The 22,482-nt window shown below is 36.4% G+C and overlaps 1 protein-coding gene across 1 annotated transcript in view; it reads right to left on the reverse strand.

The window, feature by feature from the left end:
* Positions 1-1,332: 1,332 nt before the first annotated feature.
* The window catches only part of COL3A1 (collagen type III alpha 1 chain), a 38,775-nt gene continuing 17,625 nt past the window's right edge, over positions 1,333-22,482 (reverse strand). The window contains exons 12-51 of the mRNA XM_067741233.1: positions 22,141-22,185; positions 21,948-22,001; positions 21,454-21,498; positions 20,825-20,878; positions 20,316-20,414; positions 19,726-19,770; positions 19,481-19,579; positions 19,226-19,279; positions 18,996-19,103; positions 18,754-18,807; positions 18,049-18,147; positions 17,659-17,712; positions 17,402-17,500; positions 17,022-17,075; positions 16,868-16,921; positions 16,483-16,536; positions 15,871-15,924; positions 15,495-15,539; positions 14,818-14,916; positions 14,623-14,730; positions 14,160-14,213; positions 12,602-12,655; positions 12,454-12,507; positions 11,678-11,731; positions 10,822-10,929; positions 10,322-10,375; positions 9,986-10,039; positions 9,630-9,791; positions 9,413-9,520; positions 8,349-8,456; positions 7,554-7,607; positions 7,358-7,465; positions 6,827-6,880; positions 6,344-6,451; positions 5,994-6,047; positions 5,794-5,901; positions 4,648-4,933; positions 3,853-4,040; positions 3,230-3,472; positions 1,333-2,469 (exon numbers count right to left, since the gene is read on the reverse strand). Of these exons, the coding sequence (XP_067597334.1) occupies positions 2,323-2,469; positions 3,230-3,472; positions 3,853-4,040; positions 4,648-4,933; positions 5,794-5,901; positions 5,994-6,047; positions 6,344-6,451; positions 6,827-6,880; positions 7,358-7,465; positions 7,554-7,607; positions 8,349-8,456; positions 9,413-9,520; positions 9,630-9,791; positions 9,986-10,039; positions 10,322-10,375; positions 10,822-10,929; positions 11,678-11,731; positions 12,454-12,507; positions 12,602-12,655; positions 14,160-14,213; positions 14,623-14,730; positions 14,818-14,916; positions 15,495-15,539; positions 15,871-15,924; positions 16,483-16,536; positions 16,868-16,921; positions 17,022-17,075; positions 17,402-17,500; positions 17,659-17,712; positions 18,049-18,147; positions 18,754-18,807; positions 18,996-19,103; positions 19,226-19,279; positions 19,481-19,579; positions 19,726-19,770; positions 20,316-20,414; positions 20,825-20,878; positions 21,454-21,498; positions 21,948-22,001; positions 22,141-22,185 (3,537 nt within the window). The 3' untranslated portion in view covers positions 1,333-2,322. The remainder of the gene's footprint in view (positions 2,470-3,229; positions 3,473-3,852; positions 4,041-4,647; positions 4,934-5,793; positions 5,902-5,993; positions 6,048-6,343; positions 6,452-6,826; positions 6,881-7,357; positions 7,466-7,553; positions 7,608-8,348; positions 8,457-9,412; positions 9,521-9,629; positions 9,792-9,985; positions 10,040-10,321; positions 10,376-10,821; positions 10,930-11,677; positions 11,732-12,453; positions 12,508-12,601; positions 12,656-14,159; positions 14,214-14,622; positions 14,731-14,817; positions 14,917-15,494; positions 15,540-15,870; positions 15,925-16,482; positions 16,537-16,867; positions 16,922-17,021; positions 17,076-17,401; positions 17,501-17,658; positions 17,713-18,048; positions 18,148-18,753; positions 18,808-18,995; positions 19,104-19,225; positions 19,280-19,480; positions 19,580-19,725; positions 19,771-20,315; positions 20,415-20,824; positions 20,879-21,453; positions 21,499-21,947; positions 22,002-22,140; positions 22,186-22,482) is intronic.

Below are 22,482 nucleotides of genomic sequence, written 5' to 3' on the forward strand. Positions count from 1 at the left end.
ACCAACTTGGGCTGATTTAAGAAATGCAATTTATAGATTTTATTTGAAGTTCAGGGAAATTCAGAGCAAGTTATAGAACCCAGGTTCATAAAATGAACAGCTATGAAGGGAATGCTGACATTCAGAGCCATCTTCAAAATCACACCCCAGAAGCAGCCTGGTGAAACCAACGAACTGGGCACTGGATGACATTTCTGGCACTACTGGCCAAGTTTCTTTGGAAACCTGACTATTACTGCCCTCATTACAGCTACGACCACCACCATTCTCCTTACTTCTGTGCATCATTGTTGAAGTAGGCAGAATAATAGCTCCTAAATGTGTCCACATCCTAAGCCCTGGATCCTGGGAATATGTTATGTTACATGGCAAGGCAAGGAGGAATTAAGGTTGCAGATGGAATTAAGGTTGCTAATCAACTAACCTAAAAATGGGGAAATTATCCTGAATTTTCTAGTTGTGGGCTGGGCTGATGTAGTTAAAAGAGTCCTTATAAATGAAAGATGAGGCAGGAGAGCCAATGTCAGAGTGATACAATGTGAGAAAGACTTGACCAAATATTGCTGGCTTTGAATATGTCTAAAATGAAACTGCAAGGAATTTAATTTCTGATGCATAACACAAATAGACTCAAATAGATAGATAGATGATAGATAGATAGATAATATTTCTGAAAATATGCACAAGAAACTGCTAACATTTGTTGCCTCTAGCTTGGAGGATAAGTAGACTAAGAGTCTTGACATTTGACTGATGGAATTTTTATTTTTGAAAGTATTATTATTATTAATTATATAGAGTGAATACATTTCAAACTATAAAGTCAGGTATGCAAGACGATGCTATTTTCATTTGCAGTAACTAAAAGATTAATAACTTGTTGGTGGAGAAGGGGCTGACCCAAGAGGGAAATGAGGCAGTGTTTAGAGGTGGTAGAAAAAGCCTAAGCTTGCAATTGTTCTTAATATTAATGTCTGTTTTGCCAGACCCTGCTTACTTCCTTCTAAATTACCAGCAATTTCCTCCCTGATTACTACCACTTTGGAGACTCCCTAATTTACTATGTTACTATTTCCAGGGATTGTGTCATATAGAAGCCCTCAGTTTTCAATATGCCCCAAGGAGTTCCACTAAATATGATCTAAAAATCTGCAAGATTCCCCATTGCGCATTATCTCTGTTCCCAGCATGAGTTATAGTATCTCATATTCCTGAAAGTCATTGCATTATTAAGCCAGAGATCTAGGATTCAATATGCTTTTTTTCAAGAAAAATTACTAGATTGTAAACTTGCATTTTTTAAATCTATGAAAAGTTGACAAAAACCAGGAATGTTTATTATGATATTTTATTATGAGTGTCTGTAAGAAAAAAAAGATCAACAACCACATACAAGCTTACAAAGTTTAATTTCAACACATTCTCTGTTATTGTGACAAAAGCAGCCCCAAAATTTATTTTTTGTTGTTGTTATTGACTTTTACAGGTTGCAGAGAAAGAGTTCCCGGCAGTGACACACCAGGAAATCTTTTTGACCGAAGACACGTACAGATGGTGTGCATCTGTGTTTTGAACGTAAAGCAACAATTGACCTAGAGTTTTAAAAGTGAAAGTACATTAGCACCAGAACATGTGTCTTTAAAGCCTTGCCAAATATTGGTAATCTTGACCAGCAATGACAAGAAAAAGGAAAAGCACCTTAAAAAGAAGTTGATATTCAAGATTAAAATAATTATGGCTTCAAAAATATTTCTTTAAATTCTTGTACTACACTCTACTCTTTTTCTTTTAACCAATATTTTAGGAACTTAATCAGTGAAATTTATAAGTTTTGGTATTTTATACAATTATTTTCATCTTCTGGGGCTTATAGAATTCATCTGTGTTTCTGACCAGGTTGAGGTAGTTGAAACAGGAAGGTCTTTTCTAATTTCATGTTTGACTATTTCAGAAGAAAGGTTATCTTTTGATGGTAAGCACTGTCATTGCTCTGCAAATGGGCTAGTATTCAAAGAATGTAACACAGTGTTATTGGAAGAGTGTTGAAGTTTATTTATTATAGCACCACTGAGACATTTTGAAATTGGAATTGGTAAAAAAATAGAACAAAAAGCATTTGAACTGTATTTGGTGTAACAGCAAAAAAAAAATAATAAAATAAAATTTTAAAATGTATTCTTTTTTGGTCAAATTACACTTTTTCCAAAAATTTTGGAAATAAATAACTGGAACTTGGTCACTTGTACTGGTTGACAAGATTAGAACAAGAGGAACACATATGGAGTGTGAAACTTTTTGCTGGGATTTCAGATAGAGTTTGGTTTATAAAAAGCAAACAGGGCCAACGTCCACACCAAATTCTTGATCAGGACCACCAATATCGTAGGGTGCAATATCTACAATAGGTAGTCTGACGGCCTTGCGTGTTCGATATTCGAAAACTGTTTTGCCCCATTCCCCAGTGTGTTTCTGTAAAAAAAAGCAAAAAAAAAAAAAAAAAAAGTAAGTGATCATGACATTACAATTACTTAGACAGTTTCTCTGTTTGACAAAGTTAAAAAAAAAAAATTTTTGTTGAAGGGAGTTGCCAACTCGCCATGTATATTATCTTCCATACATCTGAGACCTGCTCCAGTTCAAAGTGATAATTCTCCCAGTCGATAAACCATATTGTTAACCAAAAGCTTTATAGGGCTTCAGGGTAAACCCAACAAGGAGATTGCCACAGGCCAGTCCATTCTCAGAAACCTTGGTTCTGGTCATTGTTACTAGGTATAGAGCTGGTTTACTTAGAAGTGGATAGGTCTCTCACACTGGAATCTGTTAATATTAGAAGTGAATTCTCCTTCTCTTCATGAATGATAATAATAAATGATTGATTTAAAGTTAACCTTTAAAATTAAAAAGAGATTTTAGATTGAGTCCATATGATGGCAATTATGTAGAGTGGATAGTAACTGTCTAAATTATCTGGCAAAGTTTATATCATGGATTTAAATTTCAATTGCTTTCACATCAGCTGGTTTTCACCTGGAGGTTGAGAAGATATAGTCATTTTTTGTGTGATTTAACCTTCCCTGGAATGGATCAGTAGATTCAATATAACTCACACCAAATGCCATCTTTTGTTCACCCTCATTATTTTTATTCCTTCTTTTCAAAGTAGCATGATTAAATGAGAAATGCTAAGTTCATTATGATGCATGCTTATAAAAATGCTGTTACTTACAGTGCAACCATCCTCCAGAACTGAGTAGGTGAATTTGCCATTTCCTTCAGCCTTGAATTCACCGTCATTTGAGCCCATCAGCCTCAAGGCTTTCTTCACATTCCCACTGGCATGATCCATGTATGCAATGCTATTCTTGCAGTGATATGTGATGTTCTGGGAGGCCTGGCTGGAGAGAAGTCGGAGGAATGCCAGCTGGACATCGAGGACATCTTCAGGAAGTTCAGGATTGCCATAGCTAAACTGTAATACAGAACAAATAAGGCTGGTCAAACATTATAGCTGCAATTATACATAAGGGATTCATGCAGTGTAGTATGGTCATTGTGTAAGTTGTTCATATATTTTATGTATGACTATGTCTTTATTGCATGTATAACATACAATGCTAGAGTAAAGAAGGTCTTAAGAATTGAAGGAAAGTTGGTAACTTACGAAGAATAATTTAATCTAGTTTAGCTTTTGAGAGACAAGTTATAAAAGTAGTTACCTGAGTATATAAAATTTTTCACTTTTCTATTTATTAACTAAATTTGTTTTGTGATGAGCAAATGGGAGGAACAAAAATGTCAGCTAAGTAGAGATGGATTAAAGTTAAAGAAAAAGGGTATATCTTTTCTTACCTGAAAACCACCATCCATGGATTCTCCAAACCAAACATGTTTCTTCTCAGCAGCAGAATTTGTCCACCAGTTCTTACGTGGAACAGTCAAAGGACTGGCATTTATGCACGTTTCCCCAGTTTCCATGTTACAGTATACTTTAATAGCATCCATCTTGCAACCTTGGTTAGGATCAACCCAATATTCTCCTGAATAGTCACAAAAAGGACAATGGAATTGGTTATAATATCCAGTAATGGGATTTGGACCAAAATGATTTTGTAAGGCATTCATAATGTTGACTGCTAATGTATTTGTACTTTATGTATTTGTACTTTTATAGTGTAGCAGAATAGAGGAACTTTTAGATTGTTTCTTAATTTGAAAAAATTGATAATTAGATTTATTATAAAAATTGTTTCAATAAATAAGTGTTGCAATAATTAAATTACAAATTATGTCTGCATCAAATTACAAACACAGTGATATACGTTGTTTATTACTCAAACAACTTTGTGATGATATGAAAAGACATGCCAAACTATAATTTGTATTAAAATTTCTATAAAACTGTCTTTAGATTTTCCTACATTTGGCATATTTTGAATTTACATTACAGTTTAAGTACACCTACAAAATTCATATTTTCTTACTCAGAATATCAAGGAGTTTCAATTCAACTAACATTCTTTAAGTACAATCTCTGCTATATAATATTTTCTATTCCCAGTAAAATTTTCCTTTCCCCTAAATTCTAACATAAGCAGTTTTCTTTGTTATCCTGTTGCCATGAGTGTGAAAGATTCCCCAGCGTACCACTCTTGAGTTCAGAATGGCAGAATTTCAGGTCTCTGCAGTTTCGAGCAGGGTTTTTACGGGAACCATCAGGACTAAGGAGGCTTTCTATTTGTCCATTGACTGATTTGAGTGACGTCATAATCTCGTCGGTGTTGATTTTGAAATCCATTGGTTCATCTCCATAATATGGGGCAAAACCCCCAGATTTTTCACGTCCATTGCCAGTGATGGTACCAGGACAGCATGGACCAGGGACACCAGGGGGCCCAGGAGGGCCTGGTTGTCCTGGGTGGCCTGGGGAGCCCTAGGAAGGGTAAGAACATACATCACTGAGGGGCACTTGTTCGGTATCCACTGAAAAAATATGTTGCTAGCCCCCCAAAATGCATTACAAACAATTAATATATTGTGTCATAGTAATTGTTTCAGTAAATGTTTATTTGGGTTGTTTTGTGATCAAATATTAACCAATTTATGATAACTATAATTCATTGTTATGACAGTGTGTTCCAGTGTGCAAGAAGAATTGGTGTTGGAACACACACATCTCACATGTTTCCTTCTGTATAAATGATGTAAGCAATTCTAATGCTGACATGACAGAGGGGTTATGATCAGGAAACTTAGATTCTGGTCCCAACTTTGGAATCTAACTTTGTGTTTTGGGGCTAACCACTTAACTTATTTGTGTTTTAATTGTGTAACTTGTGGGGATAATAGCTTTTCTTCTTTTTACTCCAAAAGTGTGGGATAGTAATGTTTTAGGAATGATGGTATCAGTAGAAAAACAGGAGTCATGGAAGCCGTTTGAGAAGTGGAATGTACTTTACACTTGTAAATCATTAAGATTATCATAATTGTGAGATGTCTAATATGAGATCAGTGCTGGCAGAGTTCATCTTATTAATTGGGCTATGTCTTTATTCTGATATAAGTGTTACCTCATAAACTGTAAGAAAGGTTTTTTCTCCCTGTCATTATAGTGTGATGAGGAAGTCTTCATGTGGGAGAGAATGTCTTAAAGTTATTGTTCAGGTCCTAAATTAGGTTTGGTAATTGCATCATGTTTAACTCACTATCTCAGTTTTAAAATATTGCAAAGTGTTTCTGAAAATGTGAAAATTAAAACAAATTAAATACACATATTTATAAGTGATGTCTTACCTCAGATCCTCTTTCGCCTCTGTTACCTCGAGGCCCTGGTGGTCCAATGGGACCAGGGTGTCCACTTGTTCCATCTTTGCCAGGGGGCCCACTGGGTCCAACAGGTCCCTAAGAAATTATCATGATATCACAATGCTAGAATATTTTCTTGCAGTGCTAACATTTTAAAATATGGACCTCCCAATATCTGTGGTACGTACTCTGGGGCCTGCAGGTCCTGGACTACCTACTGCACCTTGGTGACCAGAGGGACCCTGAAAGGAAAGGAAGGTGAATATGAGTGAAGACTTCAAAAAGGCTTAGGAAACTGTATGTTCAAGATCAGATCAAGAAACATGGGGATCATGATAAAATATGATTTCCTTTTCCTTTAATATCCCCATTGTCTCATGCCAACTACTATTTCAAATAAGCCCTCAAATCCATTTCTAATCTCTTTTAGCATAGACTTGCACAGATGAACAATTTTCTACCATTGGTCTCTAAGATTTGCCTATCTCATTAGTTAAAATGCATTGAGGGGATTTTCTAACAAAATGGATGCACTTACTGGGGAACCTGGGGCACCTGGATTACCAGGGAATCCACGATGTCCTTTGATGCCATTAGCGCCACGTTCACCCGTTTCACCTTTGTCACCACGTGGGCCTTGGGGACCCTTCACAAACACATTAAGGTCATACACACATACACATTGGAAAAACAAAATAGGATTTATAACAACTAAGTCCACTTTATAACATTCTACAAGCTAGAAATCCCATCTACAAACACTGCATACTTGAAACAATAAAGATTGTTCTTGTGGTTGTTTTGATCTTGGACTGAGAATTGTATGCAGCCCCATTAATTGATGTGTAATCTCATAGCCCCAAGGAACTTTTAGATTCTAAATTGCTTTCTATATCATCAAAGGAAAGTTTAAATTTGGTTCCATAGTTATGTATTTAGTCATCCCTTTTTGCTGAGCATGCCAGAAAATAGAATATTTCCTACACTGTAGAATTAGTTAAAAAAAAAAAAAAAGACTTACAGGAGGACCTCTTGAGCCAACAGGACCTGGAGCACCAGAAGGACCAGCAGGGCCCTAAAATAAAAATAAACAAATGAACACGCACAGGGAAGTGTTTATTTATTGATACAGTTTTGTTTTACTTAAACGTTAATAATTTCATTGTGGGGGAATAATGATATGTTTGCTATTATTGAAAATTAGTATTATTTTCTCCTTAAAAATCCTTTACCTGTTTATAGCTATACCAGGGGGTCTGAATAGGAAAGCTGAGGAAACCCTGTTAATTCAAGCTTATATTGACCAAGTGGATATACACTGGGTGTGATTAATGCCATTGTGAATTTTAATAATGAATTCTTCATTGACTACTGCCAGAAATTCTCATATATCTTTATTACCACAGTTGCCTAAGGACTGACTAGCATGCAAAACTGTGAAACAATTGAGAGTAGATCTTTTGGTTGGCAGATATGACATTCTATTTTCTACCTACTGAGCTTATTGAGGAAGATAGATGAGTAGGGAAAGATGGAGTTCATGAGAACTCACAGTTTCTCCTCTGTCACCACTCTTTCCAGCTGCACCGACAGGGCCAGGGGGGCCTGGATGACCAGGAGCACCAGGGGGGCCAGGAGAGCCATTTTCACCACGGTCACCCTGTGGACAAGTTCACAGTTCCAAAATCAATCTGATCAGCAGCTATTGTTCTAATTACACAAACCTATTGTACGTGTGCCTGTTATACCTTGCTACCAGGAGCTCCATCTCGGCCTGGCAGACCATCTGATCCAGGGTTTCCCTGATTAAAGAAAAAACAAAGAGGAAGAAATGAAATCAAATTCTTTGGAACCATTTAAATACCATCTAAGCCCTGTATTCTCAATGGGAAAAATATCATCCTAAAGAGGATAAAAATTGGTTCTTGGGAGTGAAAAATCTTAGATATGACAATGGGTGTGGCCCTGCAAGGAGTGACAATAGCTAAACAGATATGCAGTATATCTATGGTACTCAAGTTTCACAGGGTGAGAGAGCAATAAGTGACTAGGAAAAAAAGTCTAAAAAGGAGCCTTAGGGGGAGAAATAATAAATAAAATCTTGACACACTGTAATTTAAGCTGATAACGGAAATCCACAATTTAAGGAAAGACTAATCACAGATAACACGCAGTATATTTTTACCCAGAAGGAATGTTGTAAATTGGGGGTCTCCCCATCCGCAACGTTTTTCTTATTTAGCTAAATATCATATTCTTTTCCATTAATGATCATTCATTGGGTAAATACTAAAGAACATGAACATTTAAGGCTATTCTAAGTTGTAATAGAAAGAATATCTATTACTAGAGAAAGAAGGAGAACTTTGAAATGCACAGTCCTCGGAGAGAGGTTCTCCTTTATGACAAAGAATGTACATCTTACCACTTTCTTGATGATTTTCTTTTATCATAGAAACTCAATGGCCCAATTTGACCCTTGCTTAAATAAATTATCAAATACTACCCGGCTTATTGTGTATTTTCTAAGAACTAGTATTTACATCTCTTCCAGGTTCACCAGCTGCACCAGCCAGACCAGGAAGACCCTGGGCTCCAGGAGGACCACGTTCTCCATTGAGACCACTAAGTCCTGGCTTCCCACTTTCACCCTGTGTACAAAAGAATAAAATAAATTTGTGTTTTAACCTAAGAAATCAATTAATATGATATTATCAGCTGTCTTTATTTCCCAGTTTCTATTGAATTTGTTCCTAAAACTATCCCTGCCATAGGGGAAAAGCTTTGGGGAAGCAAGTTTCTTGTCTTTTCTAACTTGCCCAATGAACCTGGATACCAAAAGCCTGAGTAATTACATTGATTATATATTAGAATACATCTTAATATGAGGTACATAGATAGACATGGCTATTGTAAGAAAAATATAATGATGAGCCATCATGAAGCTATAGGTTTACGGTACCCATTAGAATTAGGTTATATTGAACATTTGGCTCTATTTAAAGAATATATACATTTATTGGGAATGTTCATATAAATTGACTAGACAAATGTTATATTGTAATTTCACTACAATCGTATATGACATTTAGTTTAAAGAGGTGCTCAAAGTGAAAAAAGGTACGCCTTAATAAAATACGATTTTATTACCCTATTTGCTAAATAAATATTTAAGATGTTGAGCACTAGGATGTTATAGTAATATCAGTGAAAGAAAGTCAGGAGTATAAAATGAATTGAGTTGATGGATAATTGGTATCAATTAAAGGCTTTCATAGGTCTATAACCTGACATTATTTCCCGCTTCAAGACTGACAGTCAGCAAACTGAAGAATGCTGACAAGTTTCCTAACAGGTATTTGAGATGACAAGATATTTTTCTGTGATATCAATCTATTTGTTTTGATGTTCAAGGCAGGTCTATTATGTGCATTGTTTTTGTGTTCCAGAGATTTTTAATAATATGCATGCTTCCTGAAAATTTGAAAATATCAAGAATTTGCATCTAATTACAGGAAAACTTGATCATTACATACTTGCTATGTTTATGTGATGTCTGAAGACTATCAAAGGAAACAAGAGTCCAGTGAAAGATAGCTATACTCACCTTGGGGCCCTGTGGGCCGGGGCTGCCCCTAGCACCTGCCATGCCTGGTGGGCCTGCAAGACCTCGTGCTCCAGGAACCCCTATAATCCCAAGTGGGCCTGGAGCTCCCTGTTGTGACAGATAATGAAACCTTAGTTATTCTTTATGTGACTATGTTTTCCTCTGTTGGATTTGTGATTGAAAATAAAACTACTGTCAATCAATAGAGACCACTCACCGGAGGGCCCTGGGCGCCAGGTGATCCCTTCTCACCTGGTTGGCCAGCATCACCCTTTGGTCCAGACACCCCAGGGCTGCCAGGAGCACCATTATTACCAGCTGGACCTGGGGCGCCATCTTTGCCTGGAGGGCCGCCGGCTCCTGGGGGGCCTGGGTTACCCTACAAAGAAATGTTTGAAATTTGAATATTTTATAATGAACAAGTAATTTTTTCCCCTCTTTTACCTGCATTCAAATAATTTTATATGGGATTTAATACAAAGAGAAGTAGCAATGGATAAGTTTCTCACCCTATGTATATATGAATGCTTTTTATGGAATATATGGTTAAAAAATACTTTAAAAAGTTCTTACATTATTGCCAGGAGGACCAATAGGACCACGAGCACCAGGGAAGCCAGCAGCACCCTGTGAAATTATAAATATATTTTGGATGTCAAAAATCAAGGAAAACAAATAATTAGCCACTAAAAACAAATATAAATTGTAAGAAATGTGGTAGGACCTGCATTCTACTCTGGGATCACTTGTGGTTTGTTTTTTCCTCTTGGAATTTACATATAACTCACATATGAATGAGTGATTATAATTTTATACTCTCTTTAGGGATCTAGTGCTTTCAAAGCAGTTTTTATACAGATTGATATTAATTAATGCTTTTCAATAATAGTTAAGAGGATCATTACTTACAGGACCACCAGGACTGCCACGTTCGCCTTTGACACCTGGGGGACCAGGGGCACCCTATATGGAAGGGAGATGGAAATGGTTTATAAGAATAGCACCAAAATCAAAATTTGGGAAAAGCATTAAGCCTTTGTAAGTCAGTAACTCTACTTATCATGATAATCATCTTGTAATACATACAATCATTATGTTGTACCTCTTAAACTTATACAATATAATGTTATATGTCAATTATATCTCAGTAGAACTGGGGGAAAAACATTACTACAGAAATGAGAAGCTACATCAAAAAAAAAAAACAAACCAGTAACTCTATGAGGACATTAAAATAATTTGACTGAGGTCATATCTAGATTGTTGGAGTCAAGCGTCAAACTCAGAACTGTATTCCTAGGAAAACTGTACCCTTGTCACCATGACAAGCTCTCTCAGTATGAAATACTGAAGTATCGACAAATCTAAGTGCTTTCCATTAGAAGGCTTAGAGAAAGAGAAATACTTACAGAAGGCCCAGCACTTCCGGGGGGCCCTGCGATTCCAGGAGGTCCACCTTCACCTTTCTCACCAGGAGCGCCTCTTTCACCTTTACCACCAGGCTCACCGTTCTGGCCCTGCATTCAGAAACAAAAACAGCCTGTGAGCTTACATCCTTCACAATACACTGGGCTTGTCCTTATTTTCCTTCAGAAAATAGAATTCATCAGGTGGAGAGCTATTGAAATAAAATTGGAAAAGAAGAGTCTTTGAAGACATGGAAGAAACAAAGACAATGAAAATGTTTCCATGACAGGGACTTCCCTGGTGGTCCAGTGGTTAAGACTCTGAGCTTCCACTGCAGGGGGCGTGGGTTCGATCCCTGGTTGGGGAACTAAGATCCCGCATGCCCCATTATGTGCCCCCCCACCACCCAAAAAGAGTTTCTATGATAAAAGAAAATCATCAAGAAAGAGGTAAGATGTACATTCTTTGTCATAAAGGAGAACCTCTCTCCGAGGACTGTGCATTTCAAAGCAATCACCAGTAAATGCATTTGAGAAAGATGGGGCTTAGAGCAAATTTTAATTAGTACCATCTAATAATGGAAGAACCTTTCAAATTTTCAGAGTGCTTTAGGTCTAGGGTAATGTTAGCCTCATTTACCTGGCATAAAGACAGGCCAGGTGTTTTTATCTCCATCGTTTAAACAGTAAGAATAGAGATAATGTGTAAAAAAAAAAAAAGGAGGTGGATAAATGAACCCCCATAAGGAATGAGTGGTTGAGATAGATTAGAATTCAGACTTGACTTATACTTCTGCTATTTTCAGTGAGATAGTGATTCTGGGCTGTACGATATGTATGTTTTAATGTTCATACTTACAGGAGCACCAGGGAAGCCGGCAGGTCCTGGTGGCCCATGTTCACCTCTCTCACCCTTAATTGAAAAATATACTCATTAGTCACAGTGAAGACATCTTCCCATTGGGAGCACACGTCATCCTCTGTATCATCTTATCTTTCCTTTAAGCTAAGAAAAGATAGTGTTAGTGTGCAAAGCTAACTAATGTAGCTTAACCTCTGAAGACTTTTCCATTTCTCAATAAAATTCAAAGTAGACAACACCAGAACCATTGATTCCTTCTGCTTTTGACTGTGATATTATTTGCAAGAAAAATAATTTAAGAATTTTGAAGTGTTTAAAAGACTTACTTGTATAACTTCTAAAATGTAAGGATTAAAAAAAATTAAAATATGGTAAAAGTTTTGAGAAATCAATCATTAAATTAATTAATTAAAAGCATTTAGTAAATATCTCTCCTGAGTCTGCAAACCCTGAAGGTAGAGAATTTTAGATCTAGAAGGAGGCTCAGGCAAAGATCCTATAGCTTTAAGAAATACTCATTTACAGATGCATATTACTTGTGCAATTTTTATATTTTTTCCAGAATTATTTAGGAAAGATGGTAAGACTTGAAATGGTCTCTTCTGAATTTTAGATTTAAGAACTTTAACCTTGCCTTGCATGTCATATGATGCCTAAAGACAGTATCCCATCATTGAGACTCAGGACCACAAGCAGAATTGCTAAAGAGGGAAGCACAGGTAGCTGCTGCCTGTGTGGGCTTAAAATTATGTTGAAATGTCTTAAACACTTACAGGGCCACCACGAGGACCAGCTATACCCGGAAGTCCAGGGGCACCACTTTCACCCTTAAAAAAGAGAAAAATAATTTATATTGCCCTGCATCCAAACAACAATGACGACAAAAGACATTTTCCATTTCTAAATAGTGTCAAGTGTTACCTTATCTCCAGGCTGACCAGCTGGGCCAGGGGGACCAATGGGACCAGTAGGACCCTAAAGAAAATAGAAATATACTTTAATTTCGAAGATAAAAAGCACCATTTTCCTTATTAATCAAAGAGCATATATAAGGACATACTGTTCATCTAATAAACTAGATAATATGATTGCTTTGATAGCTTGAATGATATGCTCTTCACTCAGTGTGTAAATACTGCAGAGCTTAGTAAATATAAGATTTTATGGATTATATAATTCAGTGGCAAGTTATAGATTCATTTTTCCTTTCTATTGCAGAAGATAAATAAGATGTGATATAAGATTTCACAGTCGTATCTTTTAAAATTAAAGTGCATTGCCTTATTCAATTGTATGGTAATTCAAAATATTTCATTTAACCACTTAAAGTATTGTTACATATATTACAGTTTTCACATTGAAGTTTTCAAATATTAAAGTTTTACTTATATTACATAAATAAAATATTAGATTTTTTAAAAAATTGTATGATGGCTTACTCATCTAGTCTGTTAAAAGTGAAGCATTTATGAATTTGTTTAAGGCAACTACAGTAAAGATAACGTCTATCTAACGGCTTAGTTATCATGTTTATTTGCTACAGTCATATCTAGGTGTTTACTAATGTGAATAGAATTGATTGTAATGTATTTTTTTTAATTTTTATTTATAATAGTTAAATAATAGTTAAATAGTTATATAGATTCATGGAAGTTTGCAAAGAAATATACAGCAGAATCCTGTGCATCTTTCTCCCAGCCTCCTTCAGGATTACATCTTACACAACTATGATATAGTATCAAAACAAAGCAATTGACATTGGTACGACCCATAGAGCTTATACAGTTCGCACCAGTTATACATGCACTCATTTGTGTGTGTGTGTGTGTGTGTGTATGTAGTTCTATGACATGTTATTATGCGTAGCCTCACATGACCACCACCACAATCAAGATATTCAAAGGTACAATCATCATAAAAGACTCCCTCATGTCACCTCTTTATAGTTACACCCATCTCCCTCTCCCCTATTCCTCAATTTTGGCAACCATAAAGCTGTTCTATATAATTACGTTATTTCACAAATGTTACATGAATGGAATCATGCAGTACGTCCTTTTGAGATTGCCTTTGTCACTCAGCATGATGTCCTTGGTGTTTGTATAAGTTGTTGCATGTATCAACTTTTTATTGCTAAGTAATATTCCATGGTATGAATGTACCATGGAATTTCAATGTTTTTTAAAATCAAAAAGTTCCTTTATCAGCATTGAATTTTAGTGACTTATTATGACTTCAGCTTATAACATTTATCATACTTTTGAGATTTTTTTCCATTCTTAGGTCACTGTTGAACTATTAGTGATAGAAATCAGGAATTTTAACAATCATGTCATTTGGGTCTTCTTAATGCTCAGAAGGTGGTAAAGTATGGTCTAACTTATCATGAGGAGTTTTTGGAAAAAATAGAAGTTGAGTTGAGGGACTACTCCATATCACATACAGATAAATTCTGTTTCTCCCCAATTCAAGTACTCACCCTTGGACCATCTTTCCCTGGAGCACCATCGACACCTGAACTGCCGGGCTCACCCTGTCAAATAAAACCCAGTGTCATCAGATTAGAGGTATTTTCACTGAAAACATGCCAAGAAGAGGACAAACTCTCAAGATTAGCTGCAACGTATAGTAGGTGTTCTGCTTAAAAAGTTGCTTTAGAAATCCATCTCAAATTACACTTACTAGATGGGGGTGGGGTGGGAGGGAGGTCCAGGAGGGAGGGGTTATAGGTATACATAAACCAGATTCATTTCATTGTACAGCAGAAACTAACACAATATTGTAAAGCAATTTTACTCCAATGAAAAATATATATATATAAATAAATAAATAAGTAAAATGATAATATTAATTTTGAAAATAGATTACTTTCCAGAAATGTTGCCTTCCTTTAACCAACAAAGTCTGTTTTATTACATAATTAACAGAGAATAAGTTGGTACCTTATCACCTTTTGGACCAGGGCCTCCAGGACCCCCTCTTTCTCCAGGCATTCCTTGCAGACCAGGTGAACCAGCATTACCAGGTGGCCCAGGGGAACCAGCAGGGCCCTGAAATTAAAGGAGAAATAGTAAATCACAAGAAAGAAATGAAATGCATTTTGTAAAATCTAGGTGAATTGAATTATGTGGAGTTACCTTTCCTCCTTCAGAACCAGGGGGACCAGTTCCCCCTCTAGGCCCAGGGGGCCCTGCAGGTCCAGTAGGTCCACGTTCACCAGGGGCACCAGAATCACCCTGTAGTAGGAAAATGGAATATCCCTGTTAGGAAAACCAAGGCTAAAAACAAAGCAAAAACACCCTAAATTGTATTGTTTTGATATAGACTACAAGGTTCTTAACTTACATTTTTGAACAATTTAGAAATTTTTATAATTATAAAAGACATTTGATCAACTGAGTGAGAAACGGAAACACAAAATTAGTTAATCTAAACAAGGAAACTTGGATAGCTGGTCTGATGAGCTAGCTTTGACAATATTATTATTATTTTATCACAAAGGCAAATTTTTAAAGTTCCTCTACCAAAACAGTTTTTCTATAGAGAGCCAATGCACTAGAAAAGTTTTCTTTTGAAATTTCAGGTCCATAGTTGACTCTACAGTGTTTATTCATGTCAGAAAATTTCATTTTCCAGATGATGCAAATTTAATGTATTGGAAATGTCTCGGGTTACCCTAAGTGTATTCACCAAACATTTGCAATGTCGTGCTTCTAAAAAAAGGAATATTTTGGTTTGCTGTACTAAAAATGTGTCACTAATCAACTGCTCTATAACATGCTGAAGAAATGAGAAAATAAATGGAAATATTTACCTTGCCTCCTGGAATTCCAGGTGCACCAGCCTCACCCTTTGGGCCCTAGGAGATTGGCATTGCATGATTAGGCCTCTATCAGAATATACGTTATATAAGTATAAGCAAAATACACACTTGACTTGCATACTGTATAATTTGTCCAATCTTGAGCTGTATACTCTTCCTTGAGTTCCTTTTATTTTATGGTAAAATTCAAACTTTCCATGGAATAGTTATGACTGAATAATTTTTCTTTGTTTTATTAATGAATATTTCAAAACTAATTGTTAAATCTCAGATACCATGGCATGAAAATGCAGAAGTTAATAATTTATAAATGATTCGTATTTATTCTTTTGGTTTCTGAGTTTTGAAAAAATGGCAAGCAACTTACAGGTTCACCAGGTTTTCCATTTTCTCCCGGAGGACCACCCGTTCCAGGCAAGCCCTACAAAGAATCATATTTGTATTGTGTAATCACTTCAAACATTGCTTATAGAAAAGCTTCTCTCATGTAAGTATGTTTCCGCAAAGTATTCAAAAAATGGTTTTAGCAGTCTTTTTACGTGTAAAAAATATGTAGCTCTCAAAACCCAACGATAGAGAGGTGATAGTCATATCTTACAAACCTATGTTCATCTCCCTCAATTCTTTCTGTTGCTGTATATAAAAATGAATTGATGAATGTGGTGAGATGAATTTAGCTATATACATTTAAATTACAATAAAAATAAGTATAAGCATATAGAATTATGTGAACTTTATTTTTTTAAAAAAATTATTAATGCACTCCTTCTAGAATAGGCATGGAAGTTATGCCTATTAACATTGCCTATTGTTTTATTTCAAGGTAGAAGTCAGATCCACACATTTTAAGCTTAAGATGCATTATAATCTTTTAGTGTCACAAAAAACTGAACAGCTGATTAACTCAACAAATACAACTATCAAAGGAAAGTACTGATAAAAGTAGGTGCCCAATGACATTTAAGTAACAAATTCTTACTTGTAATCCTGGTGGACCAGGGCTTCCTGTGTCTCCTTTGTCACCACCTGGCCCCTATGTACAAAAAAATATTGAGATGCTTCATTATAAGATATCCTTTCATATTTAGTTCACACAGTTTTAATTTCATCAGGCCAGTTGCTTAATTAAAAAATTAATGGTGTAAAGGAGGTCAGAGTCTGGCTTGTGGAAGTGATGCAAGGGAGACATGTACAACATAAACTTTACTCAGTATTAGTATTTAGCTAGCTAACTAACTAAACAAGTTTTGTAATTGCTTTGGTGAACTATAATGATATAGTGTCAGAGATTGTATAATTCCCAAAGTCTTCCCTTGGCCCCAGTCCCATCCACTTCCATTTCCAATTTATGTGAGTAAACTTACGGTAGGTCCTGGGGGACCCTGAGGTCCAGTCTCGCCATTCTTTCCAGCAGGACCCTGAAAAAAAAAAAGCAGAGATAAAGATAATAGAAGTCATAGAGTTGGAGAGAAATGCTTCTACTAGAAGACTGGAAATGTGTGGATGAAAGCTACATACCTGAGGGCCAGGACCTCCAGGACTACCACGTTCTCCATTCTTTCCAGGAGCGCCCTAAAGAAGTAGCCAGTATTTACTTATTCTCAAAAGGAAATTATTCATTATAGTGTTCTCTCATGTTTTTGATCTGTCCCCTACACACACATGCATACATCCACAACCGAAAACTACTTTCAAGAACTAGGTTTCCATAAATGTTCCACTCTTTGCCCAGAACTCCAGAAAAAATACTTTAGCTCCCTTCTCACATGGTATTTTGATTTTCATATACTCTTCTGTGCTTTGAAGTGGAGATCAATTTTTGGCTATCTGCACTCCCATATAGAAAGTAAAAGACCTTTTGTCAAATATTTATTGAAGAAATGAAGGAAGGAACTCACATCATTTCCTTTAGGACCAGGGAAACCCATGACACCAGGCTGACCTCGGGAACCAGGTGAGCCTGGAGGACCTGGTCGACCAGTTTCTCCTTGACTTCCCTAATGAGAAAAAATTATATTAATAGAGGTTTCATAAAAATCTGATCAAAATATACAATGTACATACCAAGGCTATACAATACACATCAAGCCTAGTCCAAATTGTGTGTTTCATTATTCTCTGGACTTGTAAAATGAGATGCTAAAAATGTACTTACGGGAGGCCCTGGTTTCCCATCGCTTCCTGGTCCTCCAGGACTACCAGGCATACCCTAAATTGAAGAATTCAGTCAGTCAGCTGATTTTAAGATGATAATTAAAAAAAAACTAAAAGCACCTATCTGTAAAATTTTGAGCTTTCCACTGACATATGTGGACATATGAGCTTCATATTTGCACACATGTTTTTCTGTCTGTAAATATCTTCATCAAGCATTCTATTTTCTGTTCTTCAATCTATACTAGCTTAAGTTTTCTTCAGAGAATTTTGTTTTGTTTTGTTTTGAGCCTACAAAATGTATAGTCTGATTTAAGTTATTTTTGAACGTTCTTCATTTGCTTTTCCTCTTAGTAAATGACAGTGTCAAGCAAACAATGTTCCTCTTTACCCTCAATCCTGGACCTCCAGGGAGGCCGTCTCGGCCAGGTTCTCCAGGAGCTCCTCTGGACCCTGCAGGGCCTGGACCACCACGCTCCCCGGGGGGACCCTACATGATGAAATAAATCAACATGTATGTAAAAGAGCCTTCATTGACCTAGACGTTGACAGTACTTAGGTTGCAACTAGAGAACTTCTTTTGGTCCCTTAAAGAGAGTTGGGGTGTTACTGGCATGCTCAGCGTAAATCACCATTACCTATTAGCTTGGGTTGTCATACTGGAAATATTTTAAGGCAACTTCGATGAACATCACATGCTGAAGAAAGCAATATTTAGTGGGCTTAGCAGTATAGTTTGGTGCATATAAAATCAAATATCTTTGATGTTATGAAATCAGATTTGCACTGCACTTCAGAGTTTCCAAAGAACTTTCAGGCATTTTAGTCTAACTTATTCTTGCAATGATACTGAGATAAATAGTTCCCAATTGACAGATAAATTAAAGAATTCTCACAGAGGTTAAATAACGTTAGTTACAAAGCTAAGAGAATGGCTCAGCAGGGAATGCAATCATTGTTTTACATTGGGAATTATTATTTTTTTAACTCCAATATATTTCATTCAGATAGGTGTTAATTAATGGGAAACTATATAGAAGAATATACCTATGTGTAGCACCAACATTTCTGAACATTGAAAACTAAAGTTATCTACCTTTTCTCCTGGAAGGCCATTTGGTCCAGCAGGTCCTCGGAATCCAGGCATACCCTGAAATAGTGAAAGGCAAATATTTAAGTCCAAAGTGTCAAAACTTTTTCATAATTCTCATATTATGAAATGCTTCAGAACAATATTTGGGATTGACTACTACTCAAATTAAGAACAAACACGGTTGCCTCACAGTGAAGGTGAAGTTCTATGATTGTTTTCCTTTTCGATGCCCGTGGGAAACGTACCCTTTCTCCTGCAGCTCCGGGAAGTCCGTTCGCACCAGGTTCTCCAGGAGAACCGTCTTTGCCATCCTCACCCTTAAGTCCTGGAATACCTGGAGAACCAGCCTCCCCCTGTGAAAGGAGGTCAATAAAGAAATAATGACTGAATTTCATTGCTAATTTTTTACCTGTTTATTTCCTGATTATGGTATACATTTCTAAGAAATAATCAAATCTGTTAGGGCGATACTTACGCGTTCCCCACGTGGTCCTGGCTCTCCTTTGGCTCCATTCTTACCGGGTTCACCCTAAATTGGACATAATCTTGGTTTAAAAGTGTGGAAAATAGACTAACAAAATAATCACCAGTCACACCTGATTCAATTATAAAACCAGAGTGAAATCAATATAAATTCAATGGAACAAGAACAAAGAACCTGCTATTTCTTTTTTTACTGTGAGAAATAAGCCACACCTTTCAGACAATAAAGGAAAAATAGACAACTTACTGCAGCACCTCGCTGCCCGGGAGCACCATTTGTACCAGAGGGTCCTGGAGGACCGCGGGCTCCTATCAGTCCAGGGGCCCCAGGAATGCCAGCAGGACCCTAGAAACAATCCAAGAACATTAACATTAGGCAAACTTGAACTTTCTTTTCTAAATAGCTAACTTAAATGTATTGTCCTGCAAAATGCAGAGGAAGCCAATAATATGTGTGTGGCTGAATGTGGGTGAGTGGTGGGGCCATCTTACCATTTCACCTTTACCACCAGGACTACCATTACTCCCAGGAAGGCCCTAGAGGGGGAAAGGAGCATATTAATAAGAATGCAAATAGTACATATATTTTTGAAGTTGCTTATATAACTAAAATAAATTTTTTGATGGGTGTTGTGCTTTATAGAGATTAGGTGATTCTTCCAACTACAGTACAACACATAAAATGTCGCAAAAAATGATCATTATCTGAATAAATTAAAGATAATATGCGCTTGGTCTAAATTATTAAATAAGTACATAGAGAAGAGGTTTTTTTGTCTTGTTTCTTTTCCAAATTTTTCTGATTGGTGATTAGTTTGGGGCACAGTCTTCAAAGTATCAGATAATTGTCCCTCCTCTACTTATTCTGTGTCATATAACCATAAAATTCATAAATTCTAGAAAAGTGCAGACCGCAAAACTAATTTCGGTACTAGTCAAATCAATAGTAGAGTTATTGCAGAGCACTAAGCAACATTTCTTTGCAAAAAAGTAATTTTAATTGATAGCAACATTAGAACATATGCTTTCATGAAATAAAGTGTAGCAATGCTCTCCCTTAATCAGCCATATTTGGTACTTACAGGAGGACCTGGAGCACCAGCATGTCCCTGAGGTCCAGGTTCTCCTCTTTGTCCAGGGGAGCCACTAGAACCAGGAGATCCTGCAGGTCCAACTTCACCCTAAGGGATAAAACCCTAAGTAGTCAGTCTCCCTTGCCACTTCTAATCTCTTGGCCAGTTTGCTAGGCAGTCCTGTTTAAACCCATCTCCCAAAAGCTGAAGCAGTATGATAATTAAAGCAAAGTTTCATTAATCATATAGGCAGAGAAAAATGGTAACTATGTGTGTGACTGTGTTATCTCTGTTTGCAGAAAGAGACTGGGAAAAAAGAAAAGACAACAGAAGAGATCAGAATAGCAAAAGGCCAGGGATAAAACCCCTTTTGGAATCAAGAACAGGGCTTTAAAGATCTATATAGCTCAAAGAAATCCACTTGACTGTTAAAAAAAATCACTTTCAAGACGCAGCCCAATGATTTTCTGTTGTCTCAAAGATATATTTTACATTCTTCTACAGAAATACATGTTTACCTTAGCACCAGGGGAACCAGGGAATCCTGCAGTTCCAGGGGGACCAGGGGGACCCTAAAAAAATAAATAGCATTTCAAGAGCTCTTAATCAAGTAAAAGAAAACTAACACTACTGGTAAATAATAAGTGGGTACATACAAAATACAAAGGAAAATTAGATAAAAACAGTATTTATCGTCAGTGATGAACATTATGTGGAGAAATAGTGTGGTAAAATAAAAAGAAAATTTGGATCCCCCATGCCCGACAACTTATGCCATGAATTCTGGTGACTTTGTGCAGGTCACTTAGCCTTGAGCTCTCATTTATAAAATACAGATAGCATTATTATCTATTTTGCAGGACTCTTTTAATTGTCATACCCAATATTGGCCCTTAACTAACATTATAAGCACCATACAGATGTTAGTAACTGGTCAAGTATAATAAGGAGTATCAGAATTTTGTTTATGGGCTTACCATTTCTAGATTGTTTCTAGATTTTGTTTATGGGATTAGTGTCAGTTTGAATCAGATATTTATGAACAACGTTGAGTTTTAGGTCTACAATCCATGTTATTCCACTACTCCAAAATTCCATAATCTCTCATTACACTAAGCCCATCAGGGTTAGGTGAAAAGTTACTTACTGGCTGTCCATCACTTCCTCGAGCTCCATCATTACCTCGAGCCCCCTAAAAAGAGAAGTTGGTCTCAAATATCTTCTTTCTGAAAGGCTGGTCACAAGTAATATTTTAACTAAAAGTCTGACTCAATTGAGTCAGACTTTTCCTCAAGTGTATTAAAATCTGCTTGATAATTATATACCTTTAGAGGGAAATTGTTGAAATTCTGATAGGCACAGCAATGGTCTGATGTAGGAAGATTGGATTCTGTGTTTTACAGAACTGAAGGCAAATTAATGCATAAATATGCCAAGTTAACACGTTAAAAAAATCCTCAACAGATAATAACTATAAAACACTTATTTGTTTGCATATCGTTATGGCTAAAATCCTTATGGAGGTGATTTTAAATGCAATTTTATAGAAAACTTCTTGCAGATTGTCACAGCCTGAAAATTGACTGAGACACTTCTCGGTGACTCGGATTGTAATTGTGTAATGTCAGTAAGAATACTCACTGCAGCTCCAGGAAGTCCTGGTCGTCCTCTCTCACCAGCAGGTCCTCTTGGACCCTACAGAATAAAATTAAAAGTGTGGTCTTATTTTATACTAGATATGTGTGAGAATGGTTGCAGAGTGAGCGAGGCAAGTTTTGCGTTAGGTGGAAGTTAGTAGTAAAACTGAAAATTGTATGATAAGAAACATAATTACCATTGCTCCAGGAGATCCATTTTCACCTGGAAGGCCATTTTCACCCTAGAAACATATAAAATGTGTCACCATTTTGTATAACAGGAGGAGAAATTTATAACTTTTTCAACACAGCATATTATAAAAAACACATGGAACCAAGAAAAAGATTACATTTTAACAATACCAAATTTTTGTTAGCAATCTTATATGCTATAAATCTCAGTTTTTGCATTTTAAAAACTTGAAGACTAAACAGAAGTAATCAACGTGTTACTCAGGGGTGCTCAGTCATTTCTAATCTAGACAGTTCAAGTTATCAGCTTTCATGGAAGTTTTAAGAGAACATCTCAATTAGTCACT

This window comes from Pseudorca crassidens, chromosome 6, assembly GCF_039906515.1.
Source record: "Pseudorca crassidens isolate mPseCra1 chromosome 6, mPseCra1.hap1, whole genome shotgun sequence".
NCBI classification, from domain to species: Eukaryota; Metazoa; Chordata; class Mammalia; order Artiodactyla; family Delphinidae; genus Pseudorca; species Pseudorca crassidens.